The sequence below is a fragment of the Vigna radiata genome, chromosome 5, assembly GCF_000741045.1.
Source record: "Vigna radiata var. radiata cultivar VC1973A chromosome 5, Vradiata_ver6, whole genome shotgun sequence".
NCBI lineage: Eukaryota > Viridiplantae > Streptophyta > Magnoliopsida > Fabales > Fabaceae > Vigna > Vigna radiata.
The window spans coordinates 20042399-20061481 of NC_028355.1; the positions used below are offsets into that span (position 1 = coordinate 20042399).

Genomic DNA, 19083 nt, shown 5'->3' on the forward strand with positions numbered 1-19083 from the left:
CAATAAACAAGAAAATGTATACCAGAAAAAAGAATGTTAAAAATTATGTGAAAAGAAAGACTTCTCTTGGGAACGAATATAGTTCAAATTTTTTGATGTTATAATTAATTGATCAGAAAATATTTTAAGCATGATTTTTAAAAGGGTAATTATAAAAATTAATAAATGTAGTGGTAATAATAATAGTAATTTATAATTAAATAATAATATTAAAAAAAATTATGATGTGAGTGCATAAGAACAGGAAATTGTGCACGCAGGGGATCATCCATTAGGGCCGTGAAAACACATAAACTGTCCACAGTGCCAAAGGTGGTAGAGGTTTAATCAAATCCCAATCAAAGAAGAGGGCGGTTCGTTCTGCAAAATTGGTGCCAACTGTCTAGTTCGGTGCTTACCTTACACCACACGTGGCAGTTTTCCTCAGCTTTCAGATTTGCGAGAAAGTCACACACACTCACCGCTGCACCTCATCGAATCAAACCAATGACTAATTGGTCGCACCTATGCATTTTCTCAAACACCTGGTGTTCAGCATTTTTCCATGTTTTCCATTGAACTTGTTTCCCCTACATACCGATGACGAGGAATGCCTTCGCTGCTCTCTACCGACACCGCGCTCCTATTCTTAAATCCGCTCGTACATTTCCTCTGATAACTACTCTCTGCAAACTATCTGATTACTATTTGCTGTTTTATATTCAATTAATTTTAGAATTTAGTGGCCGTTAGGTTATTGTTGCTATTATTGTACTGAGAGTTCTTTTTCTTGCAGATTTATATCACGACAGTTTCACTGAAATTATCTTGCGCAAATGCTTGCAGTTGGATTGCCCTTCCTCGTCATGCTTGCTGCACCGAAAGTCGTGAGTGTGTTTTTGTTTTCCGTGCTCAATCGATTACCTAAAATCGAGTTTTTGTGTATTTCATGTTTTGTGACATTCAAATTTTTGGTTCGTCGTCTGCAGATATTCAACTGGTTTCACCAGCGTGCATGGCGAAACTCCCTCTGCTGAGTATGCGAGGATGAGGAGGGAATCGCTTGAAAGTAAATTTGGGCATGCTCTTGGAACTTATAGTTCGAAGAGTTTCAATGCTATCTATGGGTTTGGCCCCTTTTTGGCTTTGTACAGGGCAGCAATTATTTCATTTCATGTGTTAAGGCTAGCCATGTGGCAATTATTCGTTCAAGACATGAAAAAACGTGCTGTTAAGGTAAACATGATATTTTCGCAATGTTTTCTCATATTGTTTTGCAGATACCCTAGGGAATGAGCACACATTACTTTTGGGTTGTGGTAACAGGTTCGGTCAGCTGAATTTATTATGTATTTGAACCATTATCAATCTCTTAAGAAAAAAATTCAGTAAATTGCCTGATATTGGAGAGGATTAAAACCAGTTAACTGGTCGAACAAAAATTCAAGGAAGCTTCTTTATTATAAATCTTTTAGAAGTTGGGGGAACAAAAAGACAGTAAATAGAGAATGTGGAGAATGTTTCTTCAACTAACAATTCTTCCAGCTGTGGAGAATGTGGATTCATTATTTTTAATACTTATGGAGAACTGGCTTAAATGAACATTGATACACAATTTTTTTTGCAGTTTCGTGAAACTCTAATACGCTTGGGTCCTTTCTATATCAAGGCAAGTTTTTCTCACTGGTTATTTTGTTCGGTTTCTGCTTTCATTAGCTGTTCATTCTTGCGTTACTCTTTCTATACTATACATGACCTATGCTGAGGTTAATTTAAGATATAGTATCAATTTCTCTCTCTCACTCAAACTTCTGCTCTTACTCTAAAATAAACTTGTATCCGGTTTCTGGTACGAATTAAATTGACCGTTTCAAGGGTTTATGATCCTGGATCAGAATCTCTGTTTTTCCCATTATTTGTTTTAATTTGAGATATTTAGTTTTCTTTATCCATTTTTGCCTTTACCACAGAAATGCAATAGTCATGTGTCCAATTCTTATGATTTTACTCTAGATAGCTAGTATCTTACGTTATTATATTTTTTCTTTTACATTGTAAAAATATTTGAATATATATAAGCTTTTCTTTTTGTTTTCCTTCTTTCTCGCATTGTCATATGACATATATATATTGAATGAAGCAAGAATTTATATGTAACATTTATTAAATGTATCACATGTGCAGTTCTTATGCTTGACAATATCCATTTATGATTCCAGCTTGGGCAGGCATTGAGCACTCGGCCTGACATATTACCAACAATATATTGCCAAGAACTTGCCAAGTTACAGGTACAATGACATCTTCCATTGTACTTCAAGCATGTAATCAAATGCTGCAGGTGCATCTATTGACTATGGCTAAGCTCTTGTCTTTTGTAACTTGTATTTTTATAAAGCCTTATAACTTTGTTATTGATACTACAGGATCAAATACCTCCGTTTCCAACTGACGTTGCAATCAAATCTATTGAGAGTCAGTTTGGTGTTCCTATTGATGAAATTTTTAATGACATCACCCCGTCACCTATTGCAGCAGCATCCTTGGGGCAAGTATATAAAGGTTAGTTAACAACAAAAGTTAGCTTAGAATTTATTCTGATTTTGACTAGTTCATATTTGCTCATGTTCTGTTCTTAAAATTGATATTTTAGAATAATATTTATATGTCTGAGGAAGATTGAAGTGTTTACTTTTGTCACTTCAAGTGTTGCAGCTCACCTGCATTCTGGAGAGCTGGTTGCCGTAAAGGTACAGAGGCCCGGTATGTCTCTTTCATTGACTCTTGATGCTTTGCTATTCCATATGATAGGGGGCCAATTAAAACGGTTTGCCAAGGCTCGGAGAGATCTTTTTGTGGCAGTAAATGAAATGGTGAGTTCCTTTATAACAGAGCGCAAAGATCTCATTTGCTTTGTATGACGTATTCTTTAACCTGGCATTTAAGAAATATAATATTTTCCTTCTGTGTATGATGACCACTATAGCAGCTGACTGTTATGGAGTGTTATTTTTAGTTTACATTGCAATTGCTTTATGTGTTAGTCATTGTAGATTAATGCAACAGGTTAGGCACATGTTTGATGAAATTGATTATGTCCTGGAGGGAAAAAATGCTGAGCGCTTTGCTACTCTATACTGTTGGTCTTCTGGTAAGTTAAATACTATTTTCTTTGATATAGTCTTGTCATGTCCCTAAATCTACAATGTTTTTGAATCTCAAATTCTAATTTTATATAATGCTAAATACTTTAATGTGTGATGATGTTAAAGGAGAAAAATGAGAGACATATGTTACTATGTATAACGGCTAGGATAATTACACATAAGAATCTGTTGCTACTCTACCCCTCCTCAAATGAGAGGGCAGTGTGCAATATATATTAGGTTATGAACATTTCTGCTCTTAGCTTGATTAAATAATTTTTAGCATTCAGTTTAGATTGGTAGTTGTTCTTAGAATAAGTTTTGGACTGAAGTCAGTCTCTAAAAAACGGGCTTACGAGTTGACAATAGTCTCCTATTTATGTACTCTTTGTAGGCTCTTTTTTAATATGATCAGTGACTCTTCCAAATGAAATTAGAATAGAATTTGATATCATCATAAAATTTGGGTTTGTACCCATCTCAACTTAACAAAATCAGCTTCTACATCTTATCTAACAACATCACCTTCTTTGAAGGATACCCTTTTTCTTGAAGATATCCCTCACCACACAAACTGATTTTGTGGAGTCGAATTAGACTAATACAAATTTAACATTGCACCATAGTCTCCCAAATCCTTTAAAAAGGGTTGTCTGTCATATTATCCATATTGTAAAAAACCTGAGTCCCATATCGACTGAAGTAGAGGCAGGGCCTAAAAAGAGTATACAAGTAATATTGTAAAAAACCTGAGTCCCATATTGACTGAAGTAGAGACAGAGCCTAAAAAGAGTATACAAGTGGGGGACAACCTTCACTTAACAAGCAAGTGTCGTGGGGTTGAAATAGGTTCATAGCCAAATTATAAGCTTATTTTCAAGAGAAGGTAATGAGCAGAGCAGCAAATTTGCAGATGGGATTAAACACGAGAGAACAAATGCTGTCAAAGCTCCAAAAATATATTGGGAATACACATGCTCCACTGTGCTGACTATGGAGTGGATTGATGGAATTAAGCTTACAGATGAAACAGGCTTGACTGAAGCTTCTTTGAACAGAAGGAAGCTCATTGACCAGGTATGAAGCACACAAGTTTTATTAGTCACATGTATATGATGTATTTCTTATACCATCGTGTCTGTCTATTTGCATTTCTTTTTGCTTACTAGGCTTGCGGGTTTTTGTGTTAGTATTGAATGCTTGGTTTTAATATGTTTTGGCTTCATATTATGTGCATGATTACTCAAGATGGTAAGCACTGTCAATTGATTACCCCCTTGTCTCGTTTTTCTGTTTTTGTAGGGATTATACTGCTCTTTGAGGCAAATGCTTGAGGTTGGTTATTTCCATGCTGATCCTCATCCAGGAAATCTTGTTGCAATAAATGATGGATCAATTGCATATTTCGACTTTGGAATGATGGGGGATATTCCTAGGCATTATCGAATTGGACTTATTCAAATGGTGAGAAATATCTAAGTATTAATCATTGTAATGGATGTAACTTATTGACTAGTTATAGTCTCCACTACATTTTTGTGACATCTTTATTCCAAAAATATGTTTGAAAAATTCAAATTAACCTAAATTTGTTAAACTGATGGAAACTAAATTCTGGATATTATTCAGCAAAAGGATTGAGGCACGACTCAATACAACAAAGAGAAGATACTCTCAAATCAGAAATATGACAGCCAAAACAGAGAAAACTAGAAATGACTGGTAAAAAAGACGAACGCTAGATGATAGTGCTCACTCTTTCCTTTCCAAGACTACCTTCACTACCTCAATTCTCAGATAACCCCTCATGTTCCCCGACCCTCCCGAGATTGATTTCCTCATCACTACAGTTATTATCTCCAATTATCAGGCCCCACTTGGAAGCTATGCAGTCCGATGGGAATTTCTCTCTTCCCATTGTCTCCTTCACTTCCTTTTATCAAATTTCCAATCCCGTGCCTTTCTATTTTCCTCGTCTCATGCACCACTCAGCCTTTTGCTTCTGTGGGCCCCTTTTTCTGATGTTCCCTTATATATACTCTTCAATGGCCTATTAATGACATAATTGGCATTTAAATTATATTATTTTTTTTTCTCTTTATAAAATTTATTACACTTATATTCTTGGGTGTACATCGAAAAGCATGCTTAATGTGAACTTGTTGAATGGTCATCCTATTTGTGGTGATGCTGGAGAAGAGTCAAAACGATGTGTTAGGTTTTGATTGCTTTTATTTGCAAATCATTTTGTTCATGATCTCTCATAATATCTGACCTAACTCCAGAGTTTTGCTTTTCTTAATCTAAGGTATTCAAATAGTTATTGCATAATTTTCAAGAAAAAGCGTAGCATATTTCTGGGAACTTTTTTTGTGATGCTACTATACATATTCTCCTAACGTGTAAGGTATCCTTTTTTTCTTTTTTGTTGGATCGATTCATCTTATATATCTCTCTTGGATGAAGTGTTCCTAGACATGCATTGTTGGTATACGTTTTTCCTTTTTGAAGTTTCTCCTCTCCATTGTATTACACTTTTTGAGGATTGGAGATGCATAATTTCCTTTGTTGTTGTGGTCTAGTCTAAGCCTTTCTCTCTTTCAGATTGTGCACTTTGTTAATCGTGACTCTCTAAGCTTGGCAAATGACTTCCTTTCTTTGGGATTTATTCCTGAAGGGGTTGATGTACATTCAGTTTCTGATGCGCTGAAAACGTCATTCGCTGATCAGACTGGTGAATCTCAAGATTTTCAGGTTTGTTTTTCATTCTATACCCCTTTAAAGGAACAATTTTTTCTCTGTAATAGCTGTTAGTGGTGCTCATATATATTTTGGTCATAAGACAGAATTTTGAGCATTTTAAAATATGTTGATTAGGGGGAGTTGGTTTGCCTACTGGAAATACTGGCAGTATAAAATTTACGCACCATTTTGGTGCTTATTTTCAGATAGGAATGCCTGAATTTGTCAAGGATAAATCTTTGGTGCAACCCTTCCTATGGGATTAAGTGTCTCTTATCATCTTTTCATCCCTTTCCTGGCTTGTTTCATTTTACATTTTGTTTAGGTTCTGGGTTTCAAATTTCTTGTTATTTTCTAAGTAAATATTTCATAGATATGTTTCTGCTAATGACTTCCACAACTAGGTCTAAGGCTTTATATACCTGTTTGAAGCACAATTACCCGGTATAATGACACATTCTCTTGTTAAGTTTTTAATACTTGCTTTGGATTTCAGGGAATTATGAACCAACTATATGACGTCATGTATGAATTTAATTTCTCCCTCCCACCAGATTATGCTCTTGTTATAAGAGCATTGGGATCGCTAGAAGGCACAGCTAAAGTTCTGGATCCTGATTTTAAAGTCATTGAGAGTGCATACCCCTTTGTCATTGGGAGACTTATAGCAGACCCAAACCCTGATATGAGAAGAATTTTGAGGGAACTTCTCATTCGTAACAATGGATCCATAAGGTGGAACCGGCTAGAACGCTTGGTATGATCTGTTTTGTTTTTTATACTCAGCCTACAATATTATCGTAATGTGAACATGTTCATCCCTGTATTCCATGAAATAAACCAATAAGTTATTCACAAGGTTATCCAACCTGTATCCTTTGGAACATAACCTGTTAAGGGTCCCACATGAGGGAGTCCCACCTGATTGACTAATCTCTTGAGATGGACTCACCCTTTAGACTCATTCTCAAATTATAACTTCTCCAAATAAACATAATGTGTAACATTGACATAAATTTGTAGCCTACTTTATTTCTGTACGTACTCGTGAAAGTTGGAACCCTATATGGAACATATACATTATTTGTGAGAAATACTGGCAACACACTCGTTTCAATACCCTTCAAAGGGTGAAATGCTAGGGGATCCCATTAAAAAGGGAATGGAACCTACTCAACAGGGAATGAGAAATCATTTAGTTAATGTCATTTGTTTTTCATCGAATAATAGAAATATACTAAAACAGAATTAGGGTATGCTACTAGCATTTTTCTAGTAACTTTTGAGTGGAATTAGGGTAAATCTGTTTTATTAGTTCAGAGGTCTAATCCTTTTGACTAAATATTTTGGAATTGCAAAAGCAGATCCTTTTCATTTCTTCCCTCAAATTTGAATGCTCGTGGATAAAATTATTCTAGGACTTTGGAACGTATGTAATATGGATGTCATTTTTGTTCAGGTAGCAGCAATATCTGAACAAGCTTCTGAGATAACTGGAGACCCTAGTTCTGAAAAGTTTTCAAGTTCTTCTGTTTGGAAGTTATTTGACATGCACGCTGTTGTTGATTCCACTGAAGATCTTTTATTATTCATATTATCAGACAAGGGTCTTAGAGTGCGTCTTTTCCTTCTTCGGGATATAATAGAAGCAGCTGATGTGTTTCTGCAAAATGAAGTGATTGATTGCGCATTAGATGAGAATCCTCGAGGGCAGAGAAAATTACTATTTGAGGTATTTTCTTTTGTTAAATATATTCTACATGCATTTGTGCATCTCTAGGGAATAAATAGTTTATAATCTCCTCACTCCTGAGGAAGAGGATTTAGTTGGCTCTTGCACTCATCATACATTATCTCCCTTCAACCCTTTCAGCTAAATGTGGCAAAAGAAAAAAAAAAATCTGTAGACTGACCCCATAGTCTCCACCTTTTAGGAACTACAAAATCACTCCAAGTACCTCTTTAGCATACTTACTGCTAGATCACCTCAAGTACCTTTTCGCATTTAGGGGTCTCAGACCAACTATAGAGCCCTTTCTGAAAACAATCCTTTTGAAGAAAAGTGGAATGCATTAGCAATCATACATAGACCTTTCTGAAAACAATCCTTTTGAAGAAAAATGGAATGCATTAGCAATCATACATTTAGTTGGGCAATGAAACCCATTTGTTTTCATTTAATAGCAACAAATAAATTAACTGAATATCCAATAATCCATGTTACTGACTATCAAATAACTTAACTCTTATATTTGGAAAATACATCCAGATAAAAGTGAGGAGGTTGACTGATAGGATATGTAATGTGTATGTTAGGGGGAAACATATTAAAAAGTAGTTGTTAGTCGGGTTGTTAGGATGAGTGAGCCTTTCTATATATAGTTGGGGGTCTTTGTATGAGGGAGATCTATTTGGATGTTTTGGAGAATTGTTGACAGGATCATTAACATCCCGTGTGAAGGGAACATTGTCCCTTGGATGCATTCATGCTGTACTTGTTTCCAAAAATCAATAATACGAGGTCTAATAAGTGAGTTTGGGTATTTCCATTCATTTTCCTGGTTTCCTCTATTTAGAAACTTAACAATTTGGTTCGATGTGTCGGATCCGAAGAGAAGGGGAAAGTTTGGAAAGTTTGACCAGCAAGCAAGGAAGAGTTGTGGCAGAGATGAAGACAAGTTTGTCAATTATCAAAGACATCAAATAAATATATCAAAGTTAACCTTTTATGAATAAGAAAACATAAAAATAAGTTATTTTTTAACTTACCAAAAAAAACTATAATAATAAATCAATACTGAATAGAGGCAAGAGACCATAGCTTAGAGAATAAAATATGAAGTGGAAGAATAACAAAATAGAAGAAAATAAAAGAGCTTTATCTGACTTAAGAATTAAAATATAGTGAGTTTTTTTTTTTTGAGGGTTTTGCGGACTAGTGAGCCTCATCATTGGTTTACACGGGTCTAAGCAAGGGATTAAAATATTCAATCTGTCCTGGGCTTTATCTGACGGACTAGCAAACAGCCCACATGGCCCACCTGTATTTTCAGTCATCTTTATTTTTGCTTAAATTACATAGTAAATATGTTCGTTCCTTTTGGCCAAATAGATTTTTAGTTGTTCCGTTCTGCCAAATAAATGGGCTAAATGTCTGAGTTATTTGTACGTTGCAGGAGCGTGATATCATGGGTAGGATTGGAAAAGGGTTTGATTATCTTTGTGAAGTAGTGAAGTTGGCGCCAGCGGAGTGGACAGCAATGCTTATTCGGATGTCCGTTAGGCCCGAGGTTCACAGATTTGCTTTAGATATTATTTCAGCTATAGCTTTGCATTCTAGCCACAAATTACAGGTAGCTTTTTGGCTCTATTTGTCAAGACTTCTTCACAAAATGACAATTTGAGGTACCAATATTGTCGTTGACACTCATTAATTAGAAATAGGTGAGTGTTTTCCTCTCTTACATATTCATTCTTAGCAGCAGCATAAACATTCCATTCTTTACCTCTACCCTTTTCATTCATACACGCTTCCCAAATTTTACTTTCATATTTTTCAGCAGTCGTTAAGAAGTTTTTGGATGTAATTTTTAAGTTGACGTTTCTTGCGCAACTCATTTTAACCGATACTTACTTTTAGAAGTGGACTTAAAACTTTAATTAAATATCATAAACTCGTAAGGTAAAGTGTGCACTTCCTTGTATTATACTACTGAAAAAATGACGTATTCATAAAATGCTTAGAGTTTTAATACAAAAGTAAGATATATTATTTGAGAAAAAAGAATTATCTTGTCTCAGCATTGCACAAAATCATATTTCTAAAATTCTGTTAAAGCAGTGAAGAAAGTCATTTATGGATTAATCTAGGAGCTAAATTGTGACCAGCCTCATAATAATTTAATGGTTTTACTACGGATAATTTTGTTAAAGAACAATACAAAATAAAGAAATCTGGATGAAATTAACATGGTAGTGGAATGCAGATTTGATCGTTGATAAAATGATATAGTGATAGTGGAATTGATCGTTGATAAAATGATATAATTGAATGTTAATGTAAAATGTAATTTATTATCAATAAATGTAGTTTCAGAAAGAATGTAATGCAGATTTCTTATTAATACCAACTATAAAGAGTTTGAAACAGATGTAGTATGTTTTAACCGAAATACTAATTAAATTTTAGGATAGGTGTTTATTGGAATTTCATGCAAAAATAATGGGAAATAAAAATTTGAATAATTAGTGAGGGTTAACTAGATTGATTACTTGAATAATTCGTTAGGTCATGGTTTGGTAGAGCAAGGATGTGCTTAAAAAATTTCCTTTTTAACGTGGGCCCAGTTTTCTGCAGCTTAAAACCATGTAATATTTTGGGTATTGCTCTTACATTCTATCAAATTTCTATCTCACTCCATCAAAAAGCTACCAGATTTTATATACGACAAGATAGAGTGATTGCTAAGTGTTTATTATGTTTTGAAAAATAAATTATAAATTACGGAAGTGATAGGGGGGTCTAAGAAGAAATTGATAGGGTGTAGGAAGCCATATCCGTAATATTTTTAAAAATAGAATAAAAAGAGTAAAAAATTTCTGTTCTTGAAAATTATTTTTGGGGCTACTACTTCCTGTACACCATTTTTTTCTTCTTACATCCTCCTAATTTATAAAATATCACCAGAGTCAATAGTGAATCATAATTTTTCTTCCTCAATCTTGTGTCGCAATTCCTCCCTTGCATCTCTATTCTCCTATCCCTTTTTTCCACTAACATTGTCGCACTTCCACCATATCTAACATTTCATTCTCCTTCTCCTTCACCATGTTTTGTAGCAACTCTTCTTCAACCTGTGCATGACGTGATGAAGGAGTCTTAAGTAACGGTATTGCATCTTCTCCGGAACCCTTGTTAACATCATCTTTAATTGTCGTCTCCTCAAACTCTCATGCAGCAGCTTTCTCGGAGCCATGGATTAACATGTGAAGTTATGACAAAAAAAAAACAATGTTATATTTGGCATTGACTAGGTCCGTCTCTAAGCTTTCAGTCACGAATATAGCAACTTTAGTAAGCAACTAATTTTAGTAGAGAATATGAATCATTAGAATGGATGACAAAGAAAATTTCATGAATCACCGAACAACCTTTGAACTTTGAAGGAATCGTCAAAAATAAAAAGAAAATAATAGTAAACACTCTTATTTCCTTTTCTCATTAATTCTCATTGACCATTTTTTCAAAGTAATTTGTCTAACTATTTTTCAACAAGAATATGATACCAAGAGTGCACATTTCTTTTCTCTCTTCTTTCTCTCTTGTAAGGCAATTCTTCCTATAATCCAGTAGTTTCGACCTCGGATTCAGCATCTTTATTATGCCTTTAGCTGTATCACAAGCAATATCTATGAACATTTATACCATTTTACATGCGGTGTTCTATGTGCAGGTTAAAACTTGGAACTTGGTGATTGCAAAATGACCCAACTTATGTTATGATCACTTGGAAGCATTGGCAAGAAAGAAGACACATATTGGTTAAAAAAATAATATCTGGGTAGCAAGAGTATATTGCAGTAGTAATATGAGCTTTCTCAATTCAATTTTATCTGCTCCAACCCAGGTTCAAAATTCCCAGGATGCAATTGTGAGCGGTGGGGGTCTAAGGTTAAATTCTTTCTCACATTTTCTTTCAATTTAATCAATACTATTATTTGTTTTGATGGTCGTGTTGTTAATTTAGATAATCATAATTTTGTTATGTCTATTCTTTATGATGTTTTTTTGTTACGATATGTTTTTGTAGTCATAATGGAAAATTCAGCTATGGGTATGCTAGCTCTCCCGGCAAGAGATCTTCAATGGAAGATTTTTACGACACTAGAATTGATGGTGTTAATGGTGAAGTCGTTGGCCTTTTCGGAGTTTTTGATGGTATATTTATATCTTCATCTCATCTTCATCACCTATGCTTGATAAGTAGAAGTAACTCCAACTTTTTATAATTATAACTCTTTCCAGGTCATGGTGGTGCTCGTGCTGCTGAGTACGTCAAGAAAAACTTGTTTAGTAATTTGATCAGTCACCCGAAATTCATTTCTGACACCAAATCAGCCATATGTATGTTATCTATCTATCTATCTATCACTACTAGATGTTTGATATTATCCAATTTGCCAAATCCATAGATTGACCTTTTTCCAAGCAATTTTGTCCCACAGCTGATGCATATAATCATACCGATTCTGAGTTTCTGAAGTCAGAAAAGAACCAAAATAAAGATGCTGGTTCAACTGCTTCCACTGCGATTTTAGTTGGTGATCGCTTGCTTGTTGCAAATGTTGGGGATTCCAGAGCTGTCATATGCAGGGGTGGTAATGGTAAGGGCGTGTTAGCTTTGGAGATACTTGCATACATCTATCTATAATGTTGCAGTATTAATTTTGTATTGTTATTTCATTTGATTACTGTCGTAGTATTATTCTTTATATAAATGGGAGTATGCTTGCTTATATAATATGATATAGTTTTTTGTTAACTTTTCATACCATTATTGAGAATTTCGTCCATACTTCTGAGTCTCTGGTGGTGACTGTCTTGATATCATTTGTTTATTATTGATGAAATATAATGAGCAGTCACTTGTTTTAGAGTGTGTAATGTAATGTTAGTATAAAAATGGCATGGGTTTATGGATAACATGTTCTTGTGCAACTGCAGTGACAGAGTACTTTTATCCTTGATATGTTAAATATTTATAAATATTATTCTTCGAATCATGGTTTTTTTCTAGCTATTGCTGTTTCTCGAGACCACAAACCAGACCAAACTGATGAGAGGCAGAGGATTGAAGAGGCAGGAGGATTTGTTATGTGGGCTGGTAATGTAAACATGTAACATATAGTTGCGCTAGTTTTCTGTTAAATTTAAAAAATATATATCGTTTATCATTATTGGTGATATCACATAAGCAGGAACTTGGAGAGTTGGAGGTGTTCTTGCTGTTTCTCGAGCGTTTGGTGATAGACTCTTAAAGCAATATGTTGTTGCTGATCCAGAAATTCAGGTTGGTGACATTCATTCTTAAACAAATGTATATTTTTAGCCCTTTGCTTCTGTAGGACACATGATGAAGTTTATGAGCAGTATAACAAAATTTAGAAGAGATGTTCCTTTTGCTGGTTTATCTTTATTCTTATTGTTGTACCCTTTAATTTTATTTGTCTAGTCTCTTTCTTTGGTATATTTAAGCTACATTTTTGTGAATTTGTAGGAAGAAAAAGTTGACAAGTCCCTTGAGTTTCTTATCCTAGCTAGTGATGGACTATGGGATGTTGTCTCAAATGAGGTTTGCACTGATGTTCATTTCTTCTTCTCATTGAGAACTAAAATGCATCTTCATCGTAATCATTTATAGAAGGGGGGGGAAAGGGAGCAGTAAAAGGTAAAACCAAATCCAAACCAATGATAAATGCTTAGGTTACAAAACATAAAGTCAAATACTAAGACATCTCATTTTTCCTACTCAGCTAAGATTTAAGTGTTTTCAGGAAGCAGTTACTATGATTAAACCAATTGAGGATGCTGAAGAAGCAGCAAAGAGGTTGATGCAAGAAGCATATGGGAGAGGTAGTGCAGACAATATCACATGTGTTGTGGTTCGTTTCTTGACTAACCATGGCACTTCTTCTCATGGTTGTTCTGGAGGTAATCATGGCACTTCTTCTCATGCTAATTCTGGAGGTAATCAAGGAACTTCTCATGGTAGTTCTGGAGGTAAACATGGCACTTCTCTTGGTAGTTCTGGAGATAATCATGGCACTTCTCATGGTAGTTCTGAAGGTAACTATGGCACTTCCCATGGTAGTGCTGGAGGTAACCATGGCACTTCTCATGGTAGTTCTGAAGGTAACCATGGCATTTCTCATGGTAGTTCCGTAGGTAACCAAGGCACTTCCCATGGTAATTCTGGAGGTAACCAAGGCATTTCTCATGGTAGTTCTAGAAGTAACCTGGGCATTTCTCATGGTAGTTCTGGAGGTAACCAGGATATTCCTCGTGGTGATTCTGGAGGTAACCGTGGCACTTCTTCTCATCGTAGTTCTGGAGGTAACCAAGGCATTTCTCATGGTGATTCTAGAGGTAACCATGGCATTTCTCATGATAGTTCCGTAGGTAACCAGGGCACTTCCCATGGTAATTCTGGAGGTAATCAAGGCATTTCTCATGGTAGTTCTGGAAGTAACCAAGGCATTTCTCATGGTAGTTCTGGAGGTAACCAGGATATTCCTCATGGTGATTCTGGAGGTAACCGTGGCACTTCTTCTCATCGTAGTTCTGGAGGTAACCAAGGCATTTCTCATGGTGATTCTGGAGGTAACCATGGCACTTCTTCTCATGGTAGTTCTGGAGGTAACCAAGGCATTTCTCATGGTGGTTCTGGAGGTAACCACGGTACTTCTTCTCATGGTAGTTCTGGAGGTAACTATGGCACTTCACATGGTAGTTCTGGTGGTAACCATGGCATATCTCATGGTGGTTCTGGAGGTAACCGTGACACTTCTTCTATTGGTAATTCTGGAGGTAACCGTGACACTTCTTCTATTGGTAATTCTGGAGGTAACCACGGCACTTCCCAAGGTAGTTCTGGAGGTAACCATGGCATTTTTCATGGTGGTTCTGTAGCTAACCAGGGCACTTCTTCTCATGGTAATTCTGGAGGTAACCATGACACTTCTCATGGCAGTTCTGGAGGTAACCATGGCACTTCTCATGGCAGTTCTGGAGGTAACCATGGCACTTCCCATGGTAGTTCTGGAGGTAACTATGGCATTTCTCATGGTGGCTCTGGAGGTAATCATGGTACTTCTTCTCGTGGAGGTAACCAAGGCCCTTCTTCTCATGGTAGTTCTGGAGGTGTTAATAAAAACCCTCCGAAAGTTTATTATAACTGAGTAATGGATCCAAAAATCAGAAGACTTGGTCAAAATTGGCTTATAATTGGTTGTGGCTAGTAATATAGCAGCTATGGTGTTTCAACAAAAATTAGAAATAAATTCCAACTCATTATGGCCCTGTTTCATAACCAAATTATTATCTCACTTCCATGATTTAGCCTATATTTTGTATCTAGGAAATGTGTGTAATGTGTGGTCAGAGTTGTCATGCACCTTCTGCATGTAAACACGATTCTTTTAGTCTGTCTAAATTTCGTTCATGGTTAGTTATTTATGTTATATGCAGCAGTCCTTTTCTACATTCATTGTAGCTTGTATAATATACATAAAAGAATATTGATTTCCCTCTGCTTGCTATTTATGTTTGTCATGGTTTACAATTTAAATCGTATTGTGATTCTTGTAAATGATGTCTCCTTGTAAAGTTGTTTAACTAGTATATTTTTTAAGTTATTCTGGCAAAACTTATTGTAGATTCAATGTGGTGCATTGACTATTCTATCTTTCCCCTGTTACACTATAATAATAACAACCATTGTAAGTTTTTTTTTTTGGCAATTAAAAGTAAGTTAATTAGACATTTATTAATATCAATAAGACTACTAAATCATTAGTAGAGAGAAAAAAAACATAAAGCTACTAAAACATTGGTACAAGGATGTTCAAACTTAAGCTACTAAATCATTACAATTTTGCATTACAAACCCTCTTTTATTAATTGGTCTTTGTTCATTTATTCATGAATCATGAATTAATTAATGTACGCCCTTCATAGTTTTTCTTTAAATATGGTATTCACAAAAGAAAATAAGGTTTCATTAAATGAGTTGACATTAAGTTGTGTGTTGTTGAACCAATAACATATGCATAATAAGCTTGTTTTTAATCAATCTTTTTTAGAGGGTTTTCATCTTCCACAATGTCATACAATTTGAATAACTAAACAAGTATGTATGTGACTTTATCTTATTATTATCTAGTTGTATGTCACACTATTAGAGTTCTTTAGATTTGATTTAAATATTTTTCTCAATAAAGACAATGTATCGTTCAGGAGGTGAGTGCTAGAAACAAATTCTTTAAGATCTATCTAATAAAATTTGAACTCGTCTAAGGTTCAAATCCATCGTGAGCTTATTAGATTTTCACCAAAAAATAATTTAGCAAAAGTCTCACTTGTATAGCTAATAAGATCATAGGGAGTTTTTCCATAAATTTGAACCTTTGTAGGGATCAAATCCATCCTGAACTCACTAGATTTTCACAATAACAAAAAATTCAATGAAGATCTCACTCGTTCAACGAATAAGGTCATTGACAGTTTTTTTCACAAACTCACCTGATGAGCCTTATCTGACCAAGTGAATAAGACTACCTTTATTCTCTAGATTTCTTTAAAACTATTTTCGTCCATGGACCAAAACACTCATTTAGTGAGTCTACATAATTTGTAGATGCATATATAATATATTAGATCACTAAGGAGGTCATTTGGACAATTTTACTCACTTCTCATGTTAAAATACCTATCTTATACTTAAACAAAGACAACTCAAATGGAACCACTTGGTGAAAATGATAGATCAAACTCACAACTTACTAGCTTACAAAAAAATGATAGATCAGATCTACAGAGAACTCATTTCAAAAGCCATAATTTGTAGATACATATATAATATATTAGATCACTAAGGAGACTATTTGGACAATTTTACTCACTTCTCATGTTAAAATACCTATCTTATAGTTAAAAAAAAAAAAAAAAAACCTCAAATGGAACCATTTGATGAAAATGATAAATCAAAATCACAATTTACTAGCTTACAAATAAATTTACACATAACTCATTTCAAAAGCCATACTTGAAAATCAACATTTCTAACAATCATAATATACCAATCTAACCATCATAATATATTCTCATTTACACAATAATTATAGCTTCAAGACATTAATTCAACAATTTAAGTATTATAATAATTTATTAGTTTCTCTTATCTTATTAAGAGATTCATTTTATCACAAATACTCCACATACTACAACTCTCATAGGTAGTTTTAACCACAAAAAAAAAAAAAAAAAATACTCAAATCAATTATCTGAACACACTCTCGTAGCCACAAAATAATAGATATTCTTTAGAGTCACATACAACCACATAAAGGTTACATGCAATAATAAAGGTTACATGCAATAATGCCAAAGATTAACTCAAGAAAAAATGAAAAAAAAAAAATAACTTACTCTGCATAAATTTTTTATCAGTTGTATTGTCCTCTGCATCAAAAGTAATAAAGTGAATTCCAATATTTAAAATAATGAAGGATCAAGTCAAAAATATAAAAAGAGTACATATATAAAAGATATAAAATAAAAGGTTTTAGAGAACAAAAAATTTAATAAAATAAAACTCGATTAATAAAAAGAATTATTTATAATTTGACTTTTTAATAATAAAATTATTAAGTGTCACCTGTAAAATCATTGATACTCTTAAACTATTTTCCATATCCTCGGATGAATAAAATGGCATGTGAAAGTGAATATGTATTTTCCCTTAAGTGTTGAAATAATGTAAATCGGTAAATATAGAGAGAAATTATCACTAATAAGATAAACGAGAAATATAAATAAATATTGAATAACAGAAATAAAAAGTAAAACAGAAAGATATTGAAGAAGAGGAATGATCAAAGAAATTTTTCCATTGATTGATATTGTAATCATGTTCTCTTCTATTCATGTTCATATGTAACTATGTTCACTTTTATTTACGATAATAAAAAATTAATAAAATTATTATTATTATTGTTATTATTATAATTATAAAATTAAATGTAAATAATTTTTATAATTTTATTGTAAATAATATTTATTTATTTTGTAGTAATCTTTTAATTAAAAAATAATAAAATTTAAAGAAACAAACAAATAAAAAACAGTTAAATTTAAATAAGTAATCAAATTAAAAAGTAAAATTGATAAAATAATCAGTTAAAATTAAAAAACAAATGTAAACACCCGAAACAAAAATGTTTTTTATATATGTATTCAAGATTTTGTGACAATAATTATCAAGATACTTGTTGGATAATATCTAAATCACACTAAAGTGTGTTCTCTTATAAATTCGTAGTTTTATCTAATTAGATAAGACTTAATTCTTTATAAATATTGTGTCTTAGTATAAAATTTATTGAACATGAAAAAAAAACAGTTTAGTTAGGCAAGTAATTACAGTGATTAAATTAATTTTGCTTTTTATTTATGTTTTTATGATTTTTAATTAAAATTCACATATAAATTAGAAATAAAATCAGTTCATGATATAAAAATTAGTATAAAATAAAAATTTAAAATTTAATATCAACTAAGTTTAGAATTTACCTTTTAACCTCATTTTTAAAGATCGATAAAAACTTACATAAATTGTGCTCTTTATTCTTCTATCTCTTTTTTCCATCATCAATTCCTACAAAAAATAAAATAAAATGATAAATTTATCAAAAATAATATAATTAATCTCTCTTATCATATAATGAAAAAACTAAATATAAAATTAAAAAAATTATGTTAACAAACATTTAAAAAAATTAAAACAAATTAATATCATGCATAATAAAATTTCAGCAATAAAAACACTTATTTATTCTAAAAACACTTCTCAATTAAAGACAGAAATATATAAACAATTATTTAATTCTAAAAATAAATACTTATAAATTCTAAGAAAATAAAGTGAAGTAGAAAGTTACAATAGATGTCTAATAGTAATATGTTTAAAAATGAAATTATGGACTCAGAAAACATTTATTCAACAAAGCACATTTTGCTTTTTATGTACGAGAGAGAACCAAATAGTCATCTTCATCGTCCACATCTTCATAATTACTATATACAATCAAACTATAATGAAAGAAAAGTAAAATGTACAAACTAAAAATAAAGAAAAAAAAAAAAAAAAATATATATATATATATATATATATATATATATATATATAAATATCAATCTTTGAGCTCAAAGAAACATAAAGGAAAAGGAAATTGCGATGGATAAAGTTGAGAAATAGTAATTGCTAATACAAAGAAATAAAGAGTGAATGGAAAAATGAAAAACAATTCCAATCTTTATATAGAGTTTTATTTTATTTTTTTAATTTAATACACATAACCATGATAGAAATTTCAATTGGCAAGTCAACTTGCATAAATACTATAAAATGTATCTTATATTCATTCTTGTTTATCAAGT

At 33.0% G+C, this 19083-nt stretch overlaps 2 protein-coding genes across 8 annotated transcripts; both read left to right on the top strand.

Moving 5' to 3' along the window:
- Positions 1 to 280: 280 nt before the first annotated feature.
- On the top strand, positions 281 to 9372 carry LOC106762737 (uncharacterized protein sll0005). 3 transcript variants are annotated; one of them, XM_014646783.2, is made up of 14 exons: positions 281 to 640; positions 826 to 866; positions 969 to 1215; positions 1607 to 1648; positions 2199 to 2270; positions 2406 to 2541; positions 2695 to 2852; positions 3046 to 3130; positions 4039 to 4202; positions 4428 to 4589; positions 5730 to 5879; positions 6364 to 6624; positions 7327 to 7599; positions 9044 to 9372. In XM_014646783.2, the coding sequence occupies exons 1-14, from the start codon at positions 590 to 592 to the stop codon at positions 9269 to 9271; spliced, it is 2070 nt and encodes a 689-aa protein (XP_014502269.1). In that variant the 5' UTR covers positions 281 to 589; the 3' UTR covers positions 9272 to 9372. The 3 variants fall into 3 exon arrangements, with proteins under 3 accessions (XP_014502269.1, XP_014502268.1, XP_022636621.1); XM_014646782.2 differs by having other exon boundaries at positions 776 to 866; positions 9044 to 9333; XM_022780900.1 differs by lacking the exon at positions 7327 to 7599 and having other exon boundaries at positions 776 to 866.
- Positions 9195 to 15185, top strand: LOC106761292 (probable protein phosphatase 2C 71). 5 transcript variants are annotated; one of them, XM_022780905.1, is made up of 11 exons: positions 10711 to 10901; positions 11321 to 11408; positions 11495 to 11538; positions 11678 to 11805; positions 11893 to 11991; positions 12093 to 12251; positions 12665 to 12751; positions 12846 to 12937; positions 13145 to 13219; positions 13422 to 14523; positions 14618 to 15185. In XM_022780905.1, the coding sequence occupies exons 2-11, from the start codon at positions 11367 to 11369 to the stop codon at positions 14827 to 14829; spliced, it is 2040 nt and encodes a 679-aa protein (XP_022636626.1). In that variant the 5' UTR covers positions 10711 to 10901; positions 11321 to 11366; the 3' UTR covers positions 14830 to 15185. The 5 variants fall into 5 exon arrangements, with proteins under 5 accessions (XP_022636623.1, XP_022636626.1, XP_022636622.1 ...); XM_022780902.1 differs by lacking the exon at positions 10711 to 10901 and adding an exon at positions 9195 to 9311 and having other exon boundaries at positions 13422 to 15185; XM_022780901.1 differs by having other exon boundaries at positions 13422 to 15185.
- Positions 15186 to 19083: the final 3898 nt, after the last annotated feature.

Coding starts and splice junctions, on each gene's coding strand:
- LOC106762737 (XM_014646782.2), top strand. CDS start 580: ATGACGAGGAATGCCTTCGCTGCTCTCTACCGACACCGCGCTCCTATT. Junction 2,853..3,045: donor TTGTGGCAGTAAATGAAATG/GTGAGTTCCTTT, acceptor TTAATGCAACAG/GTTAGGCACATGTTTGATGA. Junction 4,203..4,427: donor GAAGGAAGCTCATTGACCAG/GTATGAAGCACA, acceptor CTGTTTTTGTAG/GGATTATACTGCTCTTTGAG.
- LOC106761292 (XM_022780902.1), top strand. CDS start 11,367: ATGATCACTTGGAAGCATTGGCAAGAAAGAAGACACATATTG. Junction 12,252..12,664: donor CATATGCAGGGGTGGTAATG/GTAAGGGCGTGT, acceptor GTTTTTTTCTAG/CTATTGCTGTTTCTCGAGAC. Junction 12,938..13,144: donor TTGCTGATCCAGAAATTCAG/GTTGGTGACATT, acceptor GTGAATTTGTAG/GAAGAAAAAGTTGACAAGTC.